The sequence below is a fragment of the Pteronotus mesoamericanus genome, unplaced genomic scaffold, assembly GCF_021234165.1.
Source record: "Pteronotus mesoamericanus isolate MK-2021 breed Mesoamerican mustached bat unplaced genomic scaffold, CSHL_Meso_final contig_44, whole genome shotgun sequence".
NCBI lineage: Eukaryota > Metazoa > Chordata > Mammalia > Chiroptera > Mormoopidae > Pteronotus > Pteronotus mesoamericanus.
In genome coordinates, this window is record NW_026555166.1 from 6,020,589 (window position 1) to 6,048,293 (window position 27,705).

A 27,705-nucleotide genomic window follows, 5' to 3' on the forward strand; every position below is an offset into this window, starting at 1 on the left:
GTGGGAATGCAGAGTGGTGCAGCCACTGTGGGACAAAGTATGGTGTTTCCTCAAAAAATTAAAAATGAAACTGTGTTATGACCCAACAATCCCATTTCTGGGAAGATATCTGAAGAAACCCAAAATACTAATTTGAAAGAATACGTGCAGCCCTCTGTGCATTGTTGCATTGTTTACAATTGTCAAGATGTGGAAGCAGCCCAACTGTCCCTCAGTAAATGAGTAGGTAAAACAACTAGGGGATATGTACACAATGGAACACTACTTGGCCATAAAAAAAGAAGAAAATTTTACCTTTTGCTACAGTATGATGTGCCTGGAGAGCATTATACTAAGTGAAATAAGCCAGTTAGAGAGACAAGTACCATATAATTTCATTTATATGTAGAAACTAATGAATAAAATAAACTAACAAACAAAATAGAAACAGACTCATAAGCAATGAGAACAGACTGACAGCTGTCAGAGAAGAGGGATTTGGGAGCTGGGTGGAAAAGGTCAAGGGGTTATGCAAAGGAAAAAAAGACCATGTTCTGCAAATAGAGACTGTTGTACTTGTCCCTGTCTAATTCGGATGGCATTCCTTCCTCCCTCCCTCCCTCCCTCCCTCCCTCCCTCCCTCCCTCCCTCCCTCCCTCCCTCCCTCCCTCCCTCCCTCCCTCCCTCCCTCCTTCCTTCCTTCCTTCCTTCCTTCCTTCCTTCCTTCCTTCTTTTCCCTAGTTACCTCGAATAGAATCTTCTGTACAACCTTGGATACAAATTGTGAGAGACATCTTCTCTTGTTCTCGATCTTTGTGGGAGAGCATTTAATTTTTCACCATTAAGTAAAAAATCAATAGCTGTGGCCTTTTCATGGATTCCCTTTGCTCTTTATTAGGTTTAGGAAGTTTTGTTCTATTCTTATTTTGTTGAGTGTTTTTTGTTTTTGTTTTTTTTACCATTAAGGGGTGTTGAATTTTGTCAAAAAAAAATATATATATACAATTTATTGTGATGATCATAGTGTATTCTATTGACATAATGTATTACAAAATTGGTTCTTGGATGTTAAAGCAACCTTGCATTTCTGGAATAAACCTCTGACCATGGTGTATAATTCCTCTTCTTTTTGTGTGTGTGTATTTCTGGGTTCAATTTGTTGGTATTTTGCTGATGATCTTTGCATCTATATGTATGAAATATTGTTTTACAGTTTTCTTTTCCTTTTTGTATGTCTTTTGTGGTTTGGTATCAAGGTAATATCAGGGTAAAACTCAGAGAATGAGTTAGGAAGTGTTCTCTTCTGTTTTGGAAGATTTGTATAGAATTGGTATTACTTCTTTAAATGTTTGGTAGAATTCACCAGTAAAATCATCTGGTCCTGGGATATTCTTTGTGGAAAGTCTATTAATTGCTAATTGAATCTCTTTATTTGTTATAGGTCTATTCAGATTTTAATTTTTCCTGAGATATTTTCAATAGTTTGTATCCTTCTGGGTGCCTTTTAGTTTGAACTGTTATCGGATTTATTGACATACAGTTGTTTATAGTTGTCCCTTATGATTATTTTTTATTTCTGTGTCAGTAGCAATGCCCCCTCTTTTATATTTGACTTTAGTAATTTTAGTATTTTTCTCCTGATCAATGTAGCTAAAGCCTTGTTAGTTTTACTGACCTTTTCATAGAGACTTTATTTATTTTAAAATTGAATTTATTGGGGTGACATTGGCTAATAAAATTATATAGGTTTCAGGTGTACAATAGTATTGTGTGCTCACCACACCAGATCAAGGCTCCTTCCATCACCATTTATTTTATTCTCCTACCCACTTCCTCTCTGATAATCACCATGTGTTTTTTTCCCCCTAATCCCTTCACTTTTTTCACCCACCCTGGCAACCCCTCTCCCCTCTGACAGCTGTCAGCCTGTTTTCTATCTATGAGTCTGTATCTATTTTGTTCATTAGATTCCACATGTAAGTGAAATCATATGGTATTTGTCTTTCTCTGGCTTGACTGGCTTGTTTCACTTAGCATAATGCTCTCCAGGTCCATCCATGCCGGCACGAAGGGTAAGATTTATTTCTTTTTTACAGCCAAGTAGTATTTCATTGTGTAAGTGTACCGCCACTTTTTTATCTACTCATCTAGTGACAGGCACTTGGGCTGCTTCCAAATCTTGGCTATAGCAAATGATGCTGCAATGAGCATAGTGTTTTGGGTTTCAAAGAAACAACTTTTGGTCTTGTTGATTCTATTATTTTTCTATTGTCCGTGTTGTTAATTTCTACTCTAATTCTTCTAATTTCCTTCCTTCTGCCTGCTTTTTGGTTTAAGCTGCTGATTTGAGATATGTTTTAATGTAGGCATTTATAGCTATAAATCTCTTCCTAAGCACTGCTTACTTGCATCCCATAAGTTTTAGAACAATGTGTCTTCATTTTCATTAATTTTAGAGTATTTTCTAATTTACCTTATAATTTTTTTCTTCAACTTTTTGGCTACTCAATAGTGTTGTTTAATTTCCTTATCTTTGTGAACTTCCCTAATTTCTCTCTTTTACTAATTGCTAATTTCATTCCACTGTGATTGGAGGACATTCTTTGTATCATTTCAATCCTTTCAAGTTTATTAAGGTTTGTTTTATGACCCAGTAGGTTTCATCCTGGAGAATACTCCATGTGGACTTCAGAGGAATGTGTATCCTGCTGTTGATGGGCGGAGCATTTTATAGGCACCTGTTACACCAAGCTTGTGTGGAGTGTTGGGCAAGCCTTATTTCCTCATTGGTCTTCTGCCCAGTTTTCTATCCAAAGCTGAAAGTGGGTATTAAAGTCTCCAAATATTAATGTTGAAGTGCTGATTTCTCTCTTCATTTTGTGAGCCTGCCATGTGAAGGCGACTTGAGGTCCCAGTACTCTTCACCCTCTGTGCCTGGAGTACAGCCTCCACTCTATGGGCAAGGAGGGGATGGGTGGAAGAAAGGAATCCCCAGCCTCTTGATGACACACACTCTTCACTTTGCAGTTGGAAGGAATGAGAAACACTGGTAGCCTGTAGCTTCTAGTGAGATGCAATAACTCTTGATCAGTTGCTGAGGGGTGAAGAAACCTGTCTTGGCTACACTCCCCGGGATGGAGCTTTCATCAAACTGAGATGATTGAGGGTGGGCGGGAGGGAGAGATTAGTGGCTCAAATACCATATAGCCTTGACTGTTCTTACCAAACGTTAGTAGATTTTTTTTTTGAATAAATGTTTTTTCATTTGCTGTATGACCCTAGGACAGTGATTTACAATCTTTTCCATCTCATGGTGCACATAAACTAATTACTTAAACTCTGAAGCACACCAAAAAAAAGAAAAACTTTTTGTTGACCTAACAAAAAAAATAGATATAATTTTGATTAATGCACACTGATCGGCTATCATTGTGTTGGCTGCTGTCATTTTTTTTCTATTTGATAATATAAGGGAAAAGAGGTCAGTGCCCCTGACTAAATAGTTAGGTAATGCATGTTTTAAAAATTCTTGTGTCACTCCGGTTGAAAATTGCTGCTGTAGAACAATTTGGGGACATACACTTGAAAGTCTGTAATAGTTTTCATCAGTTTTGCTTGTTTTATTGGGGAGGGGCTATGGAGCTCCTCATGCTTTCATCTCGGAAGTGGAACCAAAGAATTTCTTTTTTAACATAGAAAATGTTCTTATCAAATTATTAAGAAAAAAATGAACACCCCGCAAAAAAACTGTGCAAAGTGCAAGGGCAATTTACTTTAGAAGTAATAAAAATGGTCAATTAAAATAGGAAAATATTGAGTCTCTCAAAAATATTTGAGTCAAATATATTTAACTCAAAAGAATATATCATCTTTCTGTTATCAAATTATTGAAAAGAAAAGTAATAATACCCAGCATTGTCAAGGCCATGTGTAAACACACTTTCCTACATGGTTGAGGGGCGTATTAATTACAATAACCATTTTGGAGACAATTGATAAATGAACCAAGATTTGTTTTTAAAAGTATTCCTTTAACCTCTAACAATTGTATTACAAGAAATTTATCTTAAGAAAATGACTTAGCCCTGACTCAGTTTGTGTGGCTCAGTTTGTTGGGCACTGTTCTGCAAAGTAAAAGGTCACCGGTTTGATTCCTGGCCAGGGTGTATGCCTGGGTTGCAGGTTCAGTTCCTGGTTGGGGCGCATATGAGAGGCAGTCAATTGATGTTTCTCTTTCACATCTGTTTCTCTCTTTCTCTTTCTCCCCTTCTTCCCCTCTCTCTAAAAATAAATAAATAAAATCTTTAAAAAAAGAAAATTATCTAAAAGAATTCAAAATATATATTAAATTTAATACAATCTAATTGTCTTTTCTTAGGGGATTGGTTTAATAAATTATGGTGATTTCAAACATAGCCATAAAAATGATGAGGTAGATCTCTATGAATTAACATGTATGAGTGCATTAAGGGTGGGAGGTATATCGTGGAAGTATGACCCATATGATTCCATTTGTAAAAGATAATCTATATGTAATCATTCTGTCTAAATTATATGGATGCACATGCATAGAAAAATACCCTCAGAGAATATACGAAACTTTTAATAATGGATACATCTGGATGGGAACGTGAGTGATTTTTCATTTTTTTACTTTTGTCGTTCTGTGAGAATGTATGTTTAAATGTACTTCCAGTGACATGTATTATTTTAACCATAAAGGAAAAACACAAGTAGAGTTTCTGATGGCTGGCCGAGGAGTTGGAGGCTATGGCTGGGTGGAGACCAGCAGGTCGAGGAAGGTCAAGGCAGATCTGGGCCCTGCAGGGTCTGTGAGAGCTCCGCGCTTCCAGAGCATCACTCTTTCCAAACCATCTATTTAACAAGTGACAAAGTTGGATGTAAGAGACATTGCAGAGGGACAATCCACCTGGCCTGCCAGAGCCTAGTCATGGTGCCTGTGAGTATGTCCTTTTAGAAGGTGCGCTGTGGAGACGCTGCCTTGACTCCATGGGAGGCCCAGCATTTTCTGCCTTTGGAGTCTGAGGTCTAGGCTGGTGGCTAGCAGGGGTGAAGAAGGTGGATATGGTGGGCTGGGGCTCTGGAGACTTGATGGGGGGTCCCACTGCAGACCTGGGCATGAGAATAAAAAGGGTCAGTAACAAATGGCGTCGTTTCACCCATGGGTGTGGCTGATCTCCCAGGAAGAGATAATAGCAAGCAGGGGAGAAAGAAGAAGGGGATCAAGGGCAGAGGTGTGGGAGGAGGAAGGGAGCCAGAGACGTGGTCAGAGAGAATGCAAGAAGGAGGGAAGTGCCCAGCAGTGAAGGAGGACCTGAGCTTGGGGAGCTGAGGCTGCAGGGCACTGGGGGCGCACCCCTCATGGACACTAGGTGGCACTGTGGCCCACTCCTTTTAGCGTTGGCCATTTTCTTTTAGTTAAAAGGAAATTAATGTATGCTGGGGCCCTGCAAGTGCCGTTTAACAGATGAGAAGCCCGGAGGGGCCTGAGACTGGCCTCAGAGCGTGTATGGGTATCATGGCAGAGGCAGGCCTACCTCCTTGCCTCCTGGTTCCTGTGCCAGGTTCTTTCTCCATTCACCCCTGTCTCCCCAGACAAGTCTAGAAAAATGGCTGGAAGGATCTCAGAGGAAGCCTGGAGGGTCATGAGGCCCACCACACTGAAAGCTCCAGCACCACCCACTTTTCTGTCTTGCTGGAAGAGAGTTGCCTTCCTTGTTTTACATGCCGTTTCCAGTTCCCCACTCATCACACCCCCGTTCTCTTTCCACCTGCAGCCACAGTGATGTTTTTCAGTACGAGCTGGGTCAGATCACTTCCCCACGAACACCCTTAAGGCTCAAAAATGCTTTTTACCCTAACGTTTCCCTTAGTCTGGCCTGCAGGGCTATGTCCCTCTAGAAGCCGCACCCTGAGGCGTCTTGCCTCTTTGGGTTTTGTGTGATAAAATTCGTCATGCCGTGCCACCCAGCAAATCCATTCCTCTGTCAGAATGCTCCTCCCCGCTCCATCGCTTGCCCCTCTAACCACCACTTCGGTGTCAGGGTGCCCTCGCTGACTGCCCCTCTTTTTCTCCATGGCGTGCTTTCCCCTTTGCCCTAACATTTGTTGTCATGTTCTCTTTTCCTCTAGACTGAACCCCAGGGTGGTAGGACAGGTCCATTTTGTTGGTAGCCTGTCCATCGGGGTCCAGCCATGACTCTCTGAGGCTCTCGGGACTATGGATGGCCGTGCCTGCAGAGCAGGAGAGGAGCTGGCATCCCCCATCCCGGGGCAGTATCTTTAGGACCGCCCTGCCGGGTGCTGAGATACAGCCAAGAGTGTCTGTCTGGCACCGTGGGCAGAGCAGCAGCATTTGAACAAATGGCATTCAGAACAGAATCTTTGCCAGAATGGTTAGCCAGAGCCACAGAGTTGAGAATGCTGCACAGGGTCTCCCACCATTAGTCTCACTTCCACATTCTAAGACCTGGTATATTTTAATGTGTTTGAAAATAAAGCAATCATTGGGTTTGAGTTTGGTTCCAAGTTTTGGAACATGTGGGGGTGCATGTGGGCAGGTGGGCCTCCGCGTGGCCTGTGTCCTGACCTAGTCAGAGCTCTCCCAGAGTTGAGACCAGACAATGACAGCAACATGGAGGGACCCACAAAGCTGACGGTGAACAAGCACCCCAGCATGCCATGCCCGTTTGGGTTGTTGGCTCATAGAACCACCTTCAAAATATTTCTCTCTCCTTTCTTGCTTACAGCAAAGTTGCATCGGTGCATGTTAAGAGAGGTTTTTTACACAATGAGGTCACTTATCTCTTCACTCACAAAGAGACTTCAAAAAGGCTAAATGGAAAATGATCTAAATAAGCCTTTCTTGTATTTCATATTTCAATGTTAAATGATATTTAAAATCTTATCTTATTTTAGGAGTATCGAAAATTGGGCAATAAAAATTGGAATCCTATGTTTGTGCAGCAAGTTCTGACATCTGACAAAGAGGCATGGGGTAGTGTCCCCTGCCTCTGGCCAGAATCCCCTTGATGACCAGCCCAGTGCTGCTCGCTTCCTAAAGAGGAAGGATTTTTTTCTAGCGGGAGGAAGGCTAAATCAGTGTTCATGTTCCCAGGACATGAGCAGGGCTGGTTATGGGCAGAGAGGAAGGAGAGGGGAGGAAAATCAGGACTAGCTCTTTATGAAGATTGTCCTGGGGAAAATTCTGGAAACTTTGAAGTAGCTGCAGGTTGAGATGGAAGTGGTCAGGAGAACCCCTCCTAAAAGTGACTTCAAATGTCTCTGGATCAATACTTTAAAAAACACAAAATAGGTCATTAGAAATAAGTACAATATATAGTGCTTGAGTATGGGGGTTATAGTGTCACAAGTAAAAATCAGAATACTTGACTTGCTGATTGGGTGCTGTAATTGGAACGGAGACTGCCCAGCCCTTCCAGATGAGAGGTGCTGGCTAATGTGCTTAAAAAGGAGATGCTTCTCTGTGAAGCACGAGGTTGCACCAGAGGGTTCCTCATTCCCTATCAGTCTACCAGGTGACGAGTGGTGGCCGTGCTGGGAGAGTAGGGGAGGTTAGCAAGAGAACAGAGGGTTCTGACTCCTCAGCTCACCCCTTCGGTTCACAGTGCACCCGTGTTTTTAGGTCAGGTTTGCAGAGAAAAGTGACATAGGTGAGCCACAGGCAAAAGATGGGGAGGGAAAGGCCACTCAACGTTTCATTTTGGGACTGATTCTTGGTTTAGACTAGAATCTAGTTTGTTTGGTGTTGCGTGTGTGTGTGTGTGTGTGTGCGTGTGTGTGTGTTTTGAATCTCACCCATTCTTTATACTGACCATTACACTGGAAGAGAAATCAGCTCCAGAATAAAACCTGTTGGGTCTTTGGTCTTCCATTATTTCAAAGACAGGGCTGTATAATTCAAAATGATCAGATCTTTAGCATTACCATCTTTTAAAAATAGTTTTTAGTCCTGGCTAGTGTGGCTCAGTGGGTTGTGTGCCAGCCTGCGAACCAAAGGGTTGCCAGTTTGATTCCCAGTCTAGAGCACATGCTTGGGTTGCGGGCCAGGTCTCCAGCAGGGGGCGCATGAGAGGCAACCACACATTGATGTTTCCCTCTCTTTCTCCCTCCCTTCTCCTCTCTAAAAACAAATAAAATCCTTAAAAAAATTAAAAGTTTTTACTGAGTAAAATATGCATAGCAAAAAAAAAAAAAGCAGGTATGTAGATACCATGGTGGTATATTATCTTGGATTCCAAATTCCATATAATACACTATGTCTGCCTTCAGTACAAAACATAAAGCCTTTAATATAGAAACTACCCTGTTATAGTCCAAAACCTCAACCCATACCTCAAGGTACCGTGGCAGGCCCTCTGGTTCTGAGCACTCAATTTCAATGTATGTGTGTGTGTGGGTGGGGGGGCGCTCCCCCATACCTCCAACAAGCAATGCTCAGCTACCAGCAGTGTGTCAGAGAACTCGACTCAATTCTGACACTATCTACCTGGAAATAGCATCAGATTCCACAGGTTGAGGGCTCAGTCCTACAACACTGCTCCCCGCACCAATATCCAATGCCAATTCCAGGCCCAGGCTTGTACTTCTGACCAATTGGCTACAAATTGGAGGTTCCAACAACTCCCTCCTACTCAAGCTGCCAGTCACAGATCCAGGGTGCCACCTGTCCTTCTGATGGACTGGCTATCTATCAGAGGTTCCCAAGATCCCCACTTTGGGTTCAATGAATTTGCTAGTTGAAGAGTGGCTCACAGAACTCAAAGAAACATTTTACTAGATCACTGGTTTATTGTAAAAGGATGTAACTCAGGCACAGCGAGATGGAAAAGAAGCATAAAGCAAGGAATGAGGAAAGGGCGAGGATCTTCTATGTCCTCCCCGCATGCACCATTCTCCCACATTTCCACACGCTCATCAACCAGGGAGCTCTCTGGAACCCGCCCTTCTGGCTTTTCATGGGGCCTCCCTTACATAGGCATGATACAGTCATTGACCATTGGCAAATGATTCACCCTCCAGTGCCTCTCCTCCCCCCTGAGGTTGGGGGATGGGCCTGAAAGTTCCAACTCTCTAGTCACATGGTTGGTTCCATTGGCAACCAGCCCTCATCTTTAGGTGACTTCCAAAAGTCATCATTAACATAGTGACAGGCACTTTATCACTCTCACTACTTAGAAAATTCCAAGGATTTGGTAGCTCTGTGCCAGACAAGGAAGGAAGACCAAATACATATTTCTTATTATAAATCACAACACAGCAGGCCTTTGAAAAGATAAGGCACACACCTATTTTGGATATTTCAGCAATATGTTAGTTTTCCAAAATGTATGAATAATGTATACAGCCATCAAACAGGCCTATTAAGCTTTTGTTTTAAAATGTCATTTAAATCACTAGGACAATTACATATAAAAAATGTTCATTTATTGCTTGTTACCTGTATTCTGTTCCTCTTAGCATAAAAGACATTCTTCACCTACCTTCTAGACCTAAGAGCTGTTATACTCAGTCTTATTGACTATCAGCTGCCCATCTTTAAACGCAATTAAAGATATCAAATAAAATAAAAACATAATACCTACAATAGGCAGTATCTTATTATAGGACCTATAGATGGAATTAGAAGTATAATATTCTGTCACTAGAGTTTATAACTTAAGTTATAGATGTACCCTCAAATCCTCGTTGCTTTAGGCCTGGTGGTCAGTTCCCACCCCAAATGGGCTTGCCTGATGGGTAACTGCTTTCGCATTTGACTCTTGCTCTTAATCGCCCTGAATTGGCCCTCATTGCAAGCACTTGGTCCTTAGTCAACCGTCACACTGCTGTCTGGTACTGTAATTTAGAGTGCTCTTTCAAATCAAGGATCTAACCAACATTTTTAATGAACCCATCATTTTTAATAACAATTTTTTGCTACTTTCTTTGATAAGTCACAAATCACAAGCCAGGTTAACAGAGAATACAGTGGAAACATATTGCTCTTTTAGAAGTTACACATTTTTAGTGCACAGTTACTAGTATTGCTGTGAGGTATCCACTGAATAGTCAGTTTCTTTAATGTTTACATTTTCTGAAAATTCACTATTACATTTCCATCTGCACAAAAGCTGCAAATGGCTACGCCTGCCAAATCTTGGATGGCAGGCGGCCGGCCACCAATGCATCACTTGTCATCTCACTGCTTCCAGACGGAAGATTTATAAACGTGTCTTCATTCCTGTAGGCTTTACGGACACAGCTCATTGGAAAATCTATTTTTAAAAAAGAGCGAAATTTTATAGCATGCTATTTACTCTTGTTGCACCACAGCCTGCCAATGTGGATGCTTTTCTTCTTGCTGAATGGGTTGGTATTTAATATTGGAAATTAGTCAAATCCAATCATTCCAATAATGAAGGTCAAACTACTGAGACTGCAATTTCCTTTTGGGGAACATTAATTTCTAGTCAATAAAATTTGAGCGGGCATGTTTAATGAATAGTTTTCCTTCCTGATTTACTTGTCTTATATCTGAGTGTTGGTTGTAGGGAAATACATTTACATACCATGTTTTGAGAACACAAATCCATGCTCTCTGAAAAGACCGTGGGAAGTGGGAAAGGGGAGAATAGACTTGGAAGGTTGGGTCAGGGTGTCTTGACCTCCAGGGAAAGGGCATGGAGACCTGTTTTCAGTTGCGCTCTCTGTACTGGATCTGCTTCCCTGTTGCCTATGTTCTGGTCCGAATGCGGAGTGTGTGGTTGTCTGGGAACCTTCATGGAGGGTCAGTGTCTGTGAAGAGGGGATTGGTCTCACAGGCAGCAAACACAGGGTCCTTTGAGGGAAGTTTTGTTACCATGTGCGTGAGGAAAAGGAACGACCCAGTGTCACATAGTTCTTGCTCATTACTCAAGCATACTAAAAGCTTGCTTCATTCTGTGGGGCATTCTGCCAAATTACAGGTACTGTTCCTTTTCTTCTTTCTCAATAGACTTAACTGAGTTGTCCCAAAGAACAGATGAAAAGATAACCCACACTTGGCTGCTGTAAACCTGCCAAGTTGGAGCTTAAGTCACCATTTCTTAGTCATCCTACAACATTGGTTTGAAAGTTTCTGTTAAGAAGGCAAATTCAACAATCTCTTTTATATGAAACCCCAAAGTGCTGGGGTTGGAAAGTAACTAAAACAAAGTGGTCCTTGGTTTTAGAAATCTTTAATATCCTGCAGAAACTTGGGTATGACCACTGCTTTTTCTTTTACAATTAAGCTCCTGTCTACCACACAAACTGGACAGATGGTTGATGGCCAAGGGGTTCAGTACAATCACTCCAGTCAAAAAACTGATTTGAGAATGTACTTTAACTAATGGGTCCACCACATGATGAGAACTCTCCGATTCTGTGGAAATGGACATTGTCAATGCCTCAATGTATTCCTGGGGCATGAAAAAAAAAATCAGTGTGACACGAAAGGAGCAGTGACGCAGGCAGGGTAACACACAGAATGCACGCGGCGGCCTAGATCTCCATTTAGCTTTTGCTGAACAATATGAGACTTGTCATCAGGAAGTACCCATCCCAGTCCCAAAGCATTTTTCTAAGGCCAGCCTAGGTTTCTGGAAATAATATGCTTTCCCTAGGAGGAAAAATAATAAAAATGAAAACAAAAAAATACATAAAGTTCACTGATATTTTCTGTGGCTCAAAGTTCCAGGAAGAAGTACGTTAACATGTAAGTTGCCCCAAAACCCGCGATTATGACCACATGAGAAGGATGTGTGTGTGCCCACAGGGCCACAGAAAGTTGAAAGAGTGATGGCAAAACCCGAGTTACTAGGGATCCACCTTGCAATATCCTGAAGCTCCTAGAGGCCTGTTTCCAGAAAAGCACGTGTGGAGCAACTCTGAAGCAAAGAAGCAACTTCAACGAACAATTGCGAAATTGTTAACGTTTTTGGAACAGCCTCTGATCAACCCCAAATGGCTGGGAGACTCCATAAAAGGTTTGGGGGAAAAAAAAAAAAGCCTTTTTATTCATTCAGGGCACTTACTGCCTGCTAGTAACTAAAAGTCGGGAGTCATGGATAAAGCAATGTTAAGGATGCAAAAAAGGACATAGATGAGAAGGGGTGGGGACAGATCAGCTGTGACATTTGCTGGGCACTGAGCTCCACACTTCTTAGCAGCCTTGTGAGGACTTGAGTCCACATGAACCGCTGAGGAGGTGCTCACAACACTGGAAAGTTGTCTGAGGAAGCTACAAACCTTGGCTTAAAAAAACAACAACAACAACAACAAAAAAAACCCAACAACCCCCCAAACTCAGGCTTTAAATAGCCCCTGAAGGATGAGGGACTGGAGATGTGTGGCACCGGCCTGACCTGGGTCACAGGGCAGCTGTGGACCATCTTCCTGAGTCTCAATCTTCAAGTCTTAAGTCATTTAACTGGGGAGAGTTTAAAAGGCTTTTCTCTTAAATAAATAGTATCTTACAAAGTAGAAAGCAAAATCCATAGAAAACTGTAAGACACAAATCCAGAGAAATACTATTTTGTTAAGCTGGCTAATCTGATCCCGACTCCAGAGCCTCCAGTTCCTGGAGATCCCAGGAACTCTGCTGGGACGCTGGGACCTGGCTCCCCGAACCACAGCTGCCAAGGCGGTGGCAGGGAGGTGGCAGGTATGGGAGACACCAGGATGGGCTGCGAGTCAAAGCTGCCCTGAGGCTGCAGACGCAGTTAAGAGAAACGAGAACTGAGGGAGAAGCAGCAGCAGGAGAGAGAGAGGGAGAAGAGGTGCCGCAGAGACGAGCAACTAAGACAAAAGCTGGAATGAGCCTGTTGTCTGGGAAGAAGCCGCCAACACCCAACACCCCTGCAGAGGAGTTTGCGGCCATCTGGGGTGAGGCGCCTCGCAGGACAGGTGACCTTCCGCCTCGGTCCCTCACTGCTGGCACCCAGTGAGGCCTCCATCTGGCAGCACCCAAAAAGCACATTTCAGGTAGACTTAGAGAATTACTTTTTTTAAAAAAGCACTCAAATTAACTATACTGTGAGAGCTCCTCAAAAACTTTTATTCCTTTTTCTTGACCAGCACACTACCTGGTACATAATGCCAGGCAGACATTTAAAAAATTTTTTTTTTAAATAGGCCATTTATATCACCGGGGAGAATTGTATTTCACTGTTTCAGAAAATGTGGTTGTTCTTGGAAAGGCTTTATTCTTCCACAACTCTGGATAACAGAGGTTTTGTCCTAATTTTTATAAGCCACCTTGGACAGACAGTGGAACACCACAGATAGCCATTTAAGTGCTTTAGAAGGGCAGTTAAGAACTCACAAGAAATTCAAAAATTGTCATAATTGCAGGGAAGACAGCGGCTTCCACAGCCCAAGGCAGATCTGCAGTACTGAGAGGACACAGGAAATGTCTTCCCTGTCTCTCCCCAACCAGGAACCTTCAGGACAGTTTCCCTGGTTGATTCCTGCAGGTCGCTGGCAGGAGGCAGACCAGCAGAGAGGGACCGTGAACTTCCCTAGCCAGCCCAGTGCAGGCCTCCCACTGCCGCCCGGCCCAACCAGGACCAGGGGTATAGCTACGGAATGTGTCATCCCGGAAGTGCCTCCGACATTGGCCCTACCACACAGAGTAACAAGAGCCAGAAGCAGGCACTCAGGGCTCTCTTCAAAGGCTGACCTCCCTCGCCCTTCCACTTCATTACCTGGTATTCCGTGTGCACTGAACATGGGCACAGTTTTTACAAATTAAATAACTTTCTTAAAATACAATAGAACATCATTACATACAATTCGCGTTGAAAGGTCTTTCCAACTGAGTCCCCCAAATTTATAAAATATTGTGCAAAAACACTGACCTCAAATAAATAGTGGAGGGGGGAGTGGGAAGACCTAAACCTTTTTTTGTTTTTTTAAATTAAAAGTTAAAAACACCAGCTGCACTTCAAAGTGTTTGCAGGCTGAAATGCCTCAAGAAGGCTATGAAGACCAGCCCTCCGAGTCAGAGGTGCGTTTTCAAGTGAGGTTTTCTGTGTTCAAAACTCGCAGTGGACGCCTCCGCTGAGGTCCTTCACCACGCCCTCTTTGACCAGCCTGAGGAGTAGCCTGGTCTCCGTGGTCACGTTGTGCATGGTCTGAAAGTTCATGGCAGCCATGCAGAGATTGTCAAAGTAATGCAAAGGTGTTTTGGGTTGACTGAGGTCATATCCAAAGCCTGCCAAACTGACTTCATCACAAAGATGTGTGGCTAAGACAACAGCAATGACACCAATTGTAGGGACGTTCTGAAAAAGAAAAAAGACAAAACAATCTTAGCGTGATTCTCTGCTTCCTAAGGAGTGTACATGCTATGTCAAGTAATAAAGCTTGCCGTGGGGGCTGCAATTTTAAACGTCAAACAACTTTACACATCACAGAATTATCAAGTCTGACTTCCCACCCAAGGCAAGATTCTAGACTCTAAAACATGGTCTGTGGTGTGAATACTCTTAACACACCACCAAGAGGCAGCTTGGCAGTTCTTTCTGCACCAAGCTAAGAGGTGTATTTTCCTAAAACTTCTACCGACTGCTCCTATGTAGGATGACCAGCATTGCGAAACAAGCCCATTTCCTCTTTCACATGACAAATGTCCAAGCTCTGTTCTGGGATGAGAGGCCAAAGGACCTTCCACAGTCCTTCTTGGAACATGTCCCTCCCTGGCTGGCACCTGTGGACCAGCTGTGCCTGAGAACAGAGCAGCATCGGTACCTCAGGTGAAGAAATGTGCTCACCCCTGAACTGAAGCCGTGGCCCACCTAAGGCCCTCATTTGCTTTTCTGGCAAACAACACTTCCAGGCCATTTCCACATGTACAGTTGTTAAGTCAGTTTCTGCTCACCCAGTTTGGGCAAATACATTTTTAGGCCCAAAATGTCCAAACCATTTGTGATTCTGGCTGTACCAGCACTCCCTCCTCCTGGCTGATATCCTGCCTCTTGCAAATCTGGAACCCTGCTTTGGGGATCTCCATCCCAGCCTTGGACAGACAGCACCTAGCGTGGAGAGCGACAGAAAAACCCCTGCAGCTGTCTCAGCCCTCGCTGAAGGCTGCTGCTGATCTACTAATTGATATATCCTGTTGTACATTTTTTAGGTGCAAATGGACCTCATCTGTTCATCTTAGCTAAGTCTGTGGCTTGCAGAAACAACTTCCCTTCTCTTCCCTAAACCAGAAGAGCAAACGCTTCAGGGTACAAAGACTGAAGTGTGATTAGGCAGCATTTGCTGAACCCACCAAAGGTTGAAAGCGGCTTCCTGCTCCTCGGTGTGTTGCATCTACCTCTCAAAGCCAACCTCACTTGTTCAAAAGGAGCTCAAGAAGTTTGAAAACAGAAACCAAGAGACCTTAACCCAAAGGAAGCCTTCCTCCTGTTTAAGGCCTTCAGGCAATGTTCTGCCACTGGCATCTGCAGCTGCTCAGAGCCCAGCCCCTGGGAGCACTCAGTCAGAGCCTAGGAAAGGAGCCTTATGAAATCAACTGCTCACAGGGTCAGTGAATGGAGAGAAACTCAGAAACTGTCAAAAACTACCCAAACCATGTTATCTCCAGAACACATCCCCTAAGATCATTATCCAACAGACTTCCTGTGGAAGTCCATATGAATGAGGAAAGTTTTGGGTAATGTAATTTTTTAGATCAGAAGTCATTTTTTAAGTTACTGTTTTCATCCCCCCCCCCCAAAATTACCATCTTATCAACTATAAAAATAAACAAATATTCAATTCAGATAATATGTAAGTAGATTATAATGTTTCCAGTAAAAGTCTTCCATAGCCTCACCCTCCAGAGGAGGGCCTTCTTCAGAATTTGATGTTTATTTCCAAGCTTTTTCCTGTGTATCCTCTATAAACACATTTTTATTTTCAAACAAAAAATGGGATTGTATAAATGTTTTGTAACTTAATTTTCTTGTTTATTATATTATGGAGGTGTTTTCATTTCCTTTAGTTTTTCTTCATCCTTAACAGTCACACAATATTGCATTGACTATATCATAATATGTTTATACAATCCCCTAATGATGAATGTTTAGGCTGTTTTTAATCTTTTGCTATTAATGCTATGGTAAGTATCTTAGAAGATCCATCTTTTCAGATTTATCTAATTTCCTTATACTAAAAATTTTACAGTAAAATTACTGGCTCAAAGTTATTCATATTTAAAACTGATATATATTGCTAGTCTACCCTCCAGAAAAAGCATCGATATATAATTCTACCCAAAAGCTTAGGACTAAGTTCTGCTCTACACCTAAGAATTAAAGTCGATGCCTTTATCTGCTTTCTTTCCAAAAAGCCCTCCTGTTAAGTATTCAGGCTTCTCAACTCTGCCTCATTCATAGTTTTTCGCTCTCCTACTGCCTACCCTCCCAATATTGTTAATAATAACAATAACAACAATAAAACAACAACAACAACAAAAAAGCCCCAAGGACATTATCAAGCTTTCAAATCTGGTAAGAAAGTAGACAAAAAATGTCATTTGGCTCTAATTTGCTTTTGATTATTGGTGAAGTGGAACAATATGCCACGTACTCCTCATCTGTATTAATTTCTTTTGTGAAATTTCTGTTCATATCCTTTCTCTATTTTTTTTTTTTGTTTGGTCATCTTTTTCTTTTTGATTAAATAAGATCTCTGTGTACTTTGAGAGTATTTACTCCGTAATATACATGCTACATTTTCCCCACTTACTTTGTTCTAACTTTTGTCTCTGATACCTGTTGCCGTTTAACAATTTCATATTTTATGCAATCAAATCTGTCCATTTTTAAAAGGTAACCTTTTAAATAAAATCTACTTATAAACAAACAAATGAGCATTTGCTTATGTTTAAAAAATACTATGGAATTTAATGAAGAAATAGGCTACTTTAAAAGATAAAGAAATCTAAAATGATTGAAAGATACTCAAGTGTATTTATGGTAAAATGTCTTTTTCTAAAAATCCTCACTCAAGGACTTTCTTTTTCATTGCTTTTAGAGAGGAAGTGGGGGAGAAAGCAAGGGAGAAACATCAATGTGAGAGAGAAACATCAAGCAGTTGACTCTTCCATGTGCCCTAACCAGAGACCGAACCAGGAAGGCAGGCATGTGCTCTGACTGGGAATCGAACCCATCTGACCTTTTGGCTTATGGGCCAATGCTCCAACCAGCTGAGTCACACTGGCCAGTAAACCATCTTTGTAACTTAGTTTAAGAATCTTGCCAAAGTCTGTTTAAGCCTTTTTAAAAAACTTTTGTTAAAAGTGATGCTAATAGATTAACATGTTCTGGGTCCCCCTATGTGCTCCATGTGGGAGAGGGCAGCTAAAGTACCATATTAAATGATTTCAATCCTAGTCCCTGACAGTCACTGGGGAGAGGTAGAGCCTCTCTCCTCTGAGAGGAAAAATGCACCACTTCTGGACTGGAAAACTGGTCCTAGACATACTCCTGCAATGGGCAGGAACTACACGGCCGTTGAAGGCTTTCCACGGATGGAGAGGCAGGAAAGCACCAAAGAGGGCAGAGCATCTGCGGAAAATGGCAGCCTGCTCGGGGAAGCGCTTCAACACTATGAAATGCCCAGGCCAGCTGGGTAGTTGAGCCTGAGGCTGGAGCCAGAGTTGAATTAACTGCCACTGATCATAATAAAGAACTAGGTTTTGTTTTCAAGAAGCCTAAGTGCTTAGGTGTTTGTTTTCCTTAATAAGGACAGAATTAGTCCTTTAAAATTCACACAGTTGTTTTCAAGAATATTTATAATTGGGATTTGATTTATATGGCAAACAAAAGAACATGCTAATCTGCCTATCAGTTGACTACACCTAAGAGTCTAGCTCAGTGTTTGCAAATTGTGACTCTGACCAGCTCTGCCTCCTAGGAAATACCTCAGGTCTTCAGTGTAAGCAGCAGCTCCCACATTTCAAAATTCCTTGCTTTCCTTTATATATAAAGGTTTTGCTCAAAATTTTGTTTAAGAATGATTTCCACTGCTTTAACAAGTTTTAAAGACACAAATCTAGCTATTCAGATCATAAAGATATAGGTAGTAAAGGACGCGTTGCCCGCGGGAGGCAGCACAGGCTGACTGCAGGAAAAGCACTGACCGCAGCGAACAGCCTACAGTGCAAAGATTCTCAAATTAGGCTGCAAAATAAAATCACTCAGGAAAGTCTGAAAATTCCAATGTAGAGCCCACAGCACAGACCAACTGATTGGGAGTGTCTGCGGTAGGACCCATGCATCAACTGCAAAGTACTGCTCTGGGGGATGGTTTCATTTACTGTCACCGATAAAATGATGAGAAATGTCAATCCTCACCTGCGTGGCTCACAGAGTTAAAATGTAAAGAACTTTCCAAACTATGCCAGTGCCTTTCAGTATCCTGCAGTTAGTTATATGGAGTCCCAGAGTAAGAATACGTTGAATGACATTGCAGAGACCTAAGTGGTAATGTGCTGATTACACTAAAGAGATGAGTCACCAGGGGGAAGGCCAAGTAAGTAAACAATGAGGAGCCCTGGGGTCAGGGTGCAGAGTGGTAAATACAGATGAAGCATCTAATCATGGACGAGTTTCTCCACTGGAATAGGTATACAGCTGAGCGTAACCGAAATTTGTACAGATGCTGTCCCCCAAATGCAGTGAACAGTTAACTTTCAGTAGCAACAAAAATACCTTATCTCGGCCCCAGAACCTTGACTGAGGCTCTGAATATTGAAGGATATCGAAGGCAGTCTCTTTGATAATAACTGGATTCAAAATCCTGAAATTTTTTGGCTGTAACGGGATTTTTTCTGCCACCTGCTTCCAAAAGAAGAGCCGAACCCAAAATGGCTAAGGAAAGAAAACAAGCAGTCATTAGGGGTATTTAACAGTCACCTAATCAGTGGAGGGAGAGAATGCGATCCGGACAATCAGGCCAAGCTGTGACTGTAACCCCTTGTGGGCATGCGTTCTGTAGCAAAGTCACAAATCTTTGCAAATTCAGTATCTCAGCTCAAAAAAGCAACTCTAAAGAACCTGATTTATGAAGGTGGCACTGGACAAGGACAGAAACTGCAGAAGCAGCTCTTGTTTGCTTGAGGAAGAAATTCTTTAGGAAGAGACCTGAGGTGGTAGTCTTTTCAGGATTGAAAGCCACCATTTTGCTCAAGGAAGGTCATGCAAACAGAGCCAGTTCAAGAGTACTGAGTGCCGGGAGTGTCTGGCTCCAATCAGGCCCTCACCTCACATCTCTCCTCTCCATCTACTCTGTTTCCCCTGTGAAGTCTCTTGGTAACTGACTATAAGTCATTTCGTATGTGCTTCATCTTCCAAATAGAAAAACTTCTACTCAATAGAAAGTCCAGAAGACTGCGATAACCTGTACAGAATCGAGCTCTGGAGATACAAAGTCTCCATCACATGAAGCTTATGTGCAAAGTCTAAAATGTTCTATTAATTTTGTGAATAGCTAGTTGGTGCAAGTGTATATAAATGCACACACACTCCGTGACCGGTGGCCTCTGAAATTTATTTCAACATAACGGGTGGGACAAGAAAGTAATGTGCTTGGTCATTTTAAAGACAAGCAACTGGAATATGACCAAGTAAGGGACATCTCCTCCAGATCTGCCCCTCTGGAATGCTGTGAATTCACTCTTACAAGAACACCACCAATCAAAGCATTTTTGGAGAAGTTCTTTGAGAATATTCCTCGGAGATTTTACGTATATTCTTTTGAATATCCTTTATAATGGCTTACGTTAATCCATGTAAACCTAATCTCTAGAAAGAGCCAGAAGCCATGTAAGTTCAATTCTGGTGAATAAGGTGGATTGTCAACCTTAGTAATAACACTTTTGGTCCAAAACTTGATATTCCCGTTAAGTAATGATCATGATTCCACCTGTGACTCGATCAAATTCTGAAAGCAATTTGGAGCAAGGAGTTCTGAGGGGTTTCTACAAAGGGGGCGGTTATTAAAGAAAACACAAAAGTGTGCCTTCCGCTCTGTTCCTTTAAAAGCAAGTCTGTAATTACAATGAGAGGCCCCTTCACTTTCCACGAAGACACACCTGATCGCTGAATTTTTAGTGCTTACCAGGGTTTCATTGTTTACCATTGCTTGAAGCCAGTTGAAGTCAACGCTCTTAAATAAAACAGCAACAAACAGGTCATTGGAATAATATTCGAAGTCAGACAGTGGGGCACCCTCTGGATAAGTCATCCTTATAGTGGTTTTATTTCCAACATGCTCTGAATATCCCTCCACTGGTGCACTGTTTAACCTATTTAAATAAAAAGGACTAGATAAATGACAAAGCAGACCATTAAGTATCTTACTATGTTACTAAAAAATCCCCTCCTCATGTTTTCCACACTTTTTGGGGGACTGGAAATGAGTACTGGTTGGGGGTAGGGTGTCCCTCCCAGCAGCCTCCTCGCCCCTACAGCCCAACGCTTCCCCGGTGCTCGATGAAGGCAGCCTCCAGCCCCCTGTGAGGGACACTGAACGTCAAGCATTTCTCTCTAGTCCTGCCACTTTAAGTCAATCCAAACATATCATATTTGGGGCTTTCTCTGGGCACTAGTAATGTTTCTTTGAAAGCCTCCCATTGTGCTCAGATGTTAGTGGCTCTTGATAGAATTTCAAAAAGGTAACCAGAGAGGAAAACCTAGAAACCAGGGCAAGGCAGACACAAGCGACAGTTACGTATGGACAGGGTTGAACCAGGGGAAGCAATGGGCCCAGGTACAGCCTGGTCTTAAGCAAGGATCTGGCACACTTGTAACTGTTAGATCAGTGGAGGCTTTACCGGGGTAGCTGTTTGGGGGAAAAGTCTAAGAATTCTTCCAAAAGCAAGAATACTCACCCTGTTACACAGGTTTGTAGTCTGTTTGGTTCCTCACTCATATTGTGTCACCTGAATCTACTCTTTCTTTTCTATTCCACTGTCACTTCCTCTTCTAGATCTCAGACCCCTGGATTATTAACTGCTGGATTATTAAAACCCCTGGATTATTAAAAGACATTAGATATGACAACTAAATGCAAAGTATGATCCTGGACTAGCTATTTTTTCTTTTTCTTTCTGCTTTTTCCCACCTTTCGTTTTTTAAAATAAAGGACCTTATTATGATAACTGGTGAAATTTTAATAAAAACTCTAGATAAGGTCTATTGTATCAGTGTTAATTTCCTCATTCTGAATATTATCTCTGGTTCTATAACAGAGTATCCTTGTTCTCAGGAAACAAACACTAAAGGATTTAGTGATAAAGGAGCTAGATATTTGCAACTAATTCTGAAAGGGTTCAGAAAAAAAATAATAGTATATATAAGAAGAAAATTATAAAGTCAATGTGATAAAATGTTATCAATTGGGGAATCTGGAAGAAGGGTGAATGTGTGTTCTTTGTACTATTTTTGCAACTTTTCTGTTAGGTCTAGGATTGCTTAAGTCTAAAAGTTACCCCCCAAAGCGTCTTATCTGAGCTTCTCCCTCATACTTACGCTCAGTCACCCACTCTCTTCCCCCAGTGCTCAGTGGCCTCCCAGTGCCTGTGCATAAAATCCATGCTCCCCAGTCCGCGCCTGCCATCACCAGGCCCCTGCCCAGCCCCCATTCCTGCTCTCCCGGGGCCCTTTCTTCCTCCTGCCAGGTGGGGCTCCTCACCCAGGTCTTGCCACCCACCCTCCTCTTCCCTGAAGAGCCAACCCCACTATTCTGCTGCTCAAGGATGCCTGTCTCTTCCACATCTCCCCTCTGGACCAGAGTGTGCACTATCGGCAACCCTGGTTTCCTAGCTCCTCTCTTCCCATTTCCCAGTCATGCACCATAGGCGGGCATGGGGTCCTGTCTGCCTCCCCTAGTGCTGCCTGTGCACAGGAGACCATTCTGCTGCTCACAGAAGGCCAGGGTTGAGGTTCTGGAAGCTTTAAAACCCTGCATGTGGAATGCTAGGGTCTGGCGTGGACACTGGCCAACAGTGATAGCTTCGCCAAGGACTGGGGACATCTAAAGCACATGACACACACTGTCACCCAGACATCAGCCAGTGAAAGGCAGCGGGAATATCTGCCTTCACCCCAACCTTTCCACTCCCACTTCACACCATTCCTGCTTTCTGGTCACTGGGGCCTATAGTACCCACTTTGCCTTAAAACTTGGTTCTCACTGTTTCTTTGGGAACTTATAGAAGTATGGTTCTTTCCTACAAACACCTTATACCCTTTGCCCTGTCCTCCTTAGCCCCCACATTTCTACACATTCCCCCCAACATAGAAGCTAATATTGATTGAGCATTTAATATAGGCCTGACACTATTCTCAGTGCTTTAAATCTATTAACTCATTTTATCTTCACAGTAACCCTATCAGGTAGGCGCTAGTACTGCCTCCACTTACAGATGAGGAGACGAAGGCACAGGACAGTTAGGAAACCTGCCCGAGATCTCAGCTACTGGAGGCAAAGGAATTATGTGTACACATCATCACTTTTAGTTTAAAATATCTGATATGGATCTGGTCACCCTCTCTCACTAACCAGAGATTTTCCTTGACTGCTCCACTTCTGCCAGTGGTTCCACTACTGTCTCAGACCCCCGGACTAGAAATGCGGGTGTCCTCTGGCGTTAATTATCAGACTGCCAGAAAGTCCTGTAACTTACTTTTCCAGTATGCCTCTCATGCCTGTTCTTTAGCTGCTATATCTCCGTTCTCTGTCTCACGCCAGCCCCCGACACTGCATGCCCTGGTCGCAGCCTCTAAACCCAGGCTCCTGTCCCTATTTTATTCTGCCTTCGATCAAATCCACATCCTACTCTCAACAAATTTAATGAACACCCACGGTTCTTCATGTTCCCTGTCCTTATCTGAACTCCCTTAAGAGAGGGACAATTTACTAAAATATATTAAGAGCCTTAAAAACATTCAAATATCTTTAAGCCAACAATTCTAGGAATTCTTGGAATTCTTTCCAAGAAAATAATCAGAGATGTACATAAAGACACATGTATGAGAATGTGCAAGGCATTTTCACAATAACAAAGAGACTGGAAACATTCTAAATGTCCAGCAATAGAAGAATGGCTAAATAACTTATGATACACTCATTTAAAGGAACATTAAACACTTAGTAGTTTCCCCAAGATATTTAATGACCTCAGAAACTATTCATAATATTAAGTTAAAAAAGCAAAATACTCCGTAAGAATGTAAGTGCACTCATTAGTATGTGTACAGAACAAAAGTGAAAAAAACAGCAAATTAAGAGTGCTTGATTATTTGCACTATGAGTGGTATTTTCTTCCTTATATTTTTCTGTATTTTTAATCTTCAAGAATAAACATACTTTACTTTTGTCATGAGAAAAACTTACAGGCAGCTAAACCAAGAAGAATCTAGGCTGACTGCATTATGGCCTGTTGGATGCATAAAAACTCGTTTCTCTACCCCAAGCAGCCCGACTTTCCAGGCACTGCACACCCCCCGCCGCCGCCCCCCCCCCCCCCCCGCCTCCCACCGGCACCAAGCCCTGCTACCAGAGACCAGGCATCCTGCTGACTCAGTCCCCCCTTCCTCCTCCTGGCCCACACTGGCACAGCCTTCCTCCTTTGCTGGCTGACCTGAACCTGTCCATCCTTCTAAACCTCACCTCTTCTGAAAGTGTTTTGCCAAATGGGGTCAATACAGCAGTCTGAGGCATTTAATGATCATTTCATGTTTTCATTTCAATTTCTTATACAGTTAACTCCCCTGATGGCAGGGACATGCAGTGCTGCCATGTCTGTACTGCTCCGGGTGCTGCATGGACCGACCGCAGTGAACTCAACTCTAGAGGAGAAAGGTTGGTGGAAAACGAGTGTACCTTATCACAACATCGAACTGGTTCAGGGCATGGCCCAGCTCTAGGCCATGGAGTATTCCGCCGCTTCCAATAACCACACAACGCCTACAACTCCTCGCTTTCAAGTGTTCAGGAAAGTCATGCTCAGGCAATATTTCCAAGAGGTCCTGGACTTTACCAGAGAACTTGCGGAATCCAAAAGGAGGATCATACTTGTACTCGGCCTCATTCACTTCGGGGGTTTTCTTCACAAAAGGAGGCAAGTCCATGCTGTACCTGTGCCCGAACAACCGCGCCATGGACTTCTTGGCAAACTTGGGTCGGCATTCCTTTTGCAAGACTTGCTGAGCATATTTCTGAGCTCTCTGGAATGGAATCACACCAATCGGAGTTTAAAACACTCCCCGGCATTAGAAATATATCCTCTGTAAGATGCCTGACGTAGCTCCCCTTTTGAATTGTCTTTTACCACCAATCACCTGCTTTTAAGAGTTAACTTAAGCTAGAAACTTGAAGAGAAAACCTGGGAGAATCACATGACAAGGAGATAGACTGAAGAAAGAATATTTTTTTCATTACAGAAGTAAAGCAGAAAGGACCTCCATCTTGTACCGAATCCCCAGCCTAACCTTGTTAAAAAAAAAATGGGACATAAGAGATATATTTTGAGGTGTTTAAGAGTTCATGTTTCATAAAATTCTGTCACATCTTACAAAATGGATGAACCTTGAAGACATTATACTAAGTGAAATAAGCCAGTCACATGTGGTGATTGTGGGAGGGAAGGGGGTACAAAAGGGCTAAACAGTAATGGAAAAAAATACAATTAAAAAAAAGAAATAAGCCAGTCACAAAAATACAAATACTATGTGCCTATTTATATATAAGGTATCTAAAGTATTCAAATTTACAGAAACAAAGTAAAATGGCAGTTACCAGGGACTGGGTAAAGGAGAAAACAGAAGTTGTTCAATGGGTAGAGTTTTGGTTTTGTAAGATGAAAAAGTTCTAGGAATCTGTTACACAGTGAATATACTGAATGCTTAAAGATGGTTAAGATAATAAATTTTATGTTATGTGTTTCTTACCACAATTGAAAATTTTTTCATAGTTCAGGCTCTAATCTAGCAGGATGAGAAACAAGCTTATTTATCAGTTGGAGTAACGACCTTCGTATAGACTAAAACGCAGATCACTCAAAATGTAATCAGGAAACGATGTCACGTCAACACAGAAGTTGCCTTGGTTTTATATATGATTTCCCCTGTAGATTAACATTTCGCATCAATAAGGAACTATCCAATGCCAGGTATATTGGCACAGCTGAACACAGCAAGTCATAGAAGAACATGGTACAAATGCCCCTTTGCCCCACAGTTTTCCACTTGGCTTAGTCTGGTCAAATGCTGCCTCAGAACCAACCGATTGGCAGAAAATTCTCCCCTCTCACTGTGCTTTTTGTCCTTATCTGCACACAGCAGCCTTGGCCCTGCCTTACACCTCCTGCCACCATGCTACCTTCGCACGCATGTGAGGACAAGCAAGTGTGTGTGTGCACGGTTCTATATTTACTGGCATAGTTTTAGGATTGGGCATGTCTTTTGAATTGTGTCAGTACTACTATGAGGATTATTATTGTTGTAATAGTTTTAAATGTTTGTCCCAAATACATCTTTTCTCAAAGCCTTATTTTTGTCTGATTTTTGTACAACCCATTTTTTTTGTAATTCTTATTTTTCAATTACACTTGGCATACAATATTATATTAGTTTTAGCTATAAAATATAGTGATTAGACATTTATATAACTTATTAAGTGATCATCCCAATAAGCGTAGTAACCATCTAACACCAGACATAGTTATTACAATGTTATTGACTATATGCCCCTATGCTGAACTTTACATCCCTGTGACTATTTTTTTAAAAGACTATTTTTTAGAGAGAGGGGAAAGGACTGAGAAAGAGAGGGAGAGAAACATCAATATGTGGTTGTTTCTTGCACCCCATGCTGGGGACCTGGCCTGCAACCCAGGCATGTGCTCTGACAGGGAATTGAACTGGTGACCCTTTGGTTTGCAGGCTGGCACTCAATCCACTGAGCCTCACCAGCCGGGGCCCTTGTGAATATTTTTAATAACTGCTAACTTGTACTTCTTAATCCCTTCTCCTTTTTCACCATCCCCCAACCCTTCTCCCATCTGGCAACTGTCAATTTGTTCTCTGTATCCATGAGTTTGTTTCTGTTTTGTTTACTTATTTTGATTTTAGATTCTACATATAAGTAAAAGCATACGGTATTTGTCCTTCTCTGTCTTATTTCACTTAGCATAATACCCTCTAGGTCCACTCACGTTGTCACTGGTGGCAAGATTTCATTCTTTCTATGGCTGGGGAATACTCTCCTTCAACCAATCATCTATCAATGGACACTTAGGTTGCTTCCATATCTTGGTTATTGTAAATAATATTGCAATAAACATAGGGATGCATATATCTTTCTGAATTAGTGTTTTGAATTTCTTTACCTGGATAAATACCTAGAAGGGAGATTGCTGGGTCATATGGTAGTTCTTTTTTAATTTTTTGAGGAACCCCTACACTGTTTTACATAGTTGCTGCACCAATTTACAATCCCACCAACAGTGAGTGTACAAAAGTTCCCTTTTCTCCACACCCTTGCCAGCACTCATTTATTGATGATATCCATTCTGACAGGCATGGGGTGATATCTCATTGTGGCTTTAATTTGCATTTCCCTAACTATTAGCGACATTGAGCTTCACGTGTGTCCTCTTTGGAGTAATGTCTATTCAGGGCCTCTGCCCATTTTTTAACTGGATTGTTTGTCTTTTTGGTGTTAAAATTTCTCTGAATTCCTGATTATCTTTTGGATATTAACCCCTTACTGTATATATCATTGGCAAATATCTTCTCCCACTTGCTAGGTTCTTTTTATTTTGCTGATGGTTTCCTTTGCTGTGAAAAAACTTTTTAGTTTGATGTAGTCCCGTGTGTTTATTTTTCTTTCAATTCCCTTGCCCAAAGTGACATATCCAAAAAAAATATCATTAAGAACAATGCCATAAAGTTTACTGCATCTGCCTATATTTTCTTGGAGGATTTTTATGGTTTTGATTCTAATATTTCAGTCTTTAAAATGTGCTTAATTTTAAAAAACCATCTTTTAAAAAATCCTCCTCCCTGACTTTAATAATTCAAAGGTAACTGCAGTTTCAAGATGTGAGATAATAATAATAAAAAAAAAACAACCCAGAGGCAAATGGTTAGAATGCTAAATAATAATAGATTCTAATACACTAAGATTTTATTGGATTTGCTGGTAAACAAAACAAGCCAATGTACTATTAAAAATAATTTTTAACCATGATTAAATGATAGTGGGGTGAAGATGAGTATTTTCAATCTAGTACCTGTTCATCTTGTTTTAGCTTTCTGTATTAGCATCATCTCCTTCTTGGCAAACTTAATAAAATCTTCTTGGACAACGTTTCCAGCGTTCCTCTCTTCAGGGAGCCTGCTAGTCAAGTATCCTCTTCCCCTCAGACTTCCCTGTTCCAGGGGTGGCGGTGAACCTCCTCCACCCCCATCTTGAACAGATCCTCCATGGCGACCCGCCCACTGTGGCTCCATGGCTCTGCGCTCCACGGCCTGGCTATCTTCTCCTCTATAATTCTGTCTGCAGCTGCTATAATAAATTTTTTTGTAGAAACATATATATCTTACTGTAGCCGAGTCCCCTTCTTTTAAACAAATTATAGCTTCAGAAAGCTATCAGTACCTAGAAAGGTTACACCATTTACAT

The 27,705-nt window shown here is 42.0% G+C and overlaps 1 protein-coding gene across 4 annotated transcripts in view; it reads right to left on the reverse strand.

Annotated features, from left to right (window-relative positions):
* The window catches only part of ST3GAL5 (ST3 beta-galactoside alpha-2,3-sialyltransferase 5), a 132,198-nt gene that overhangs the window by 72,250 nt on the left and 32,243 nt on the right, over nucleotides 1-27,705 (reverse strand). The window contains exons 4-7 of one of the 4 annotated variants that reach the window (XR_008529481.1): nucleotides 23,902-24,245; nucleotides 20,134-20,320; nucleotides 18,726-18,884; nucleotides 13,056-14,306 (exon numbers count right to left, since the gene is read on the reverse strand). Coding sequence is in view for 3 of the 4 variants with exons in the window: in XM_054577661.1 (XP_054433636.1) it covers nucleotides 14,058-14,306; nucleotides 18,726-18,884; nucleotides 20,134-20,320; nucleotides 23,902-24,245 (939 nt within the window). In the remaining variant the exon portion in view is untranslated. Of the gene's footprint in view, nucleotides 1-12,627; nucleotides 14,307-18,725; nucleotides 18,885-20,133; nucleotides 20,321-23,901; nucleotides 24,246-27,705 lie in introns of those variants that run through there. The other 3 variants (XM_054577661.1, XM_054577660.1, XM_054577662.1) reach the window with 3 other exon arrangements.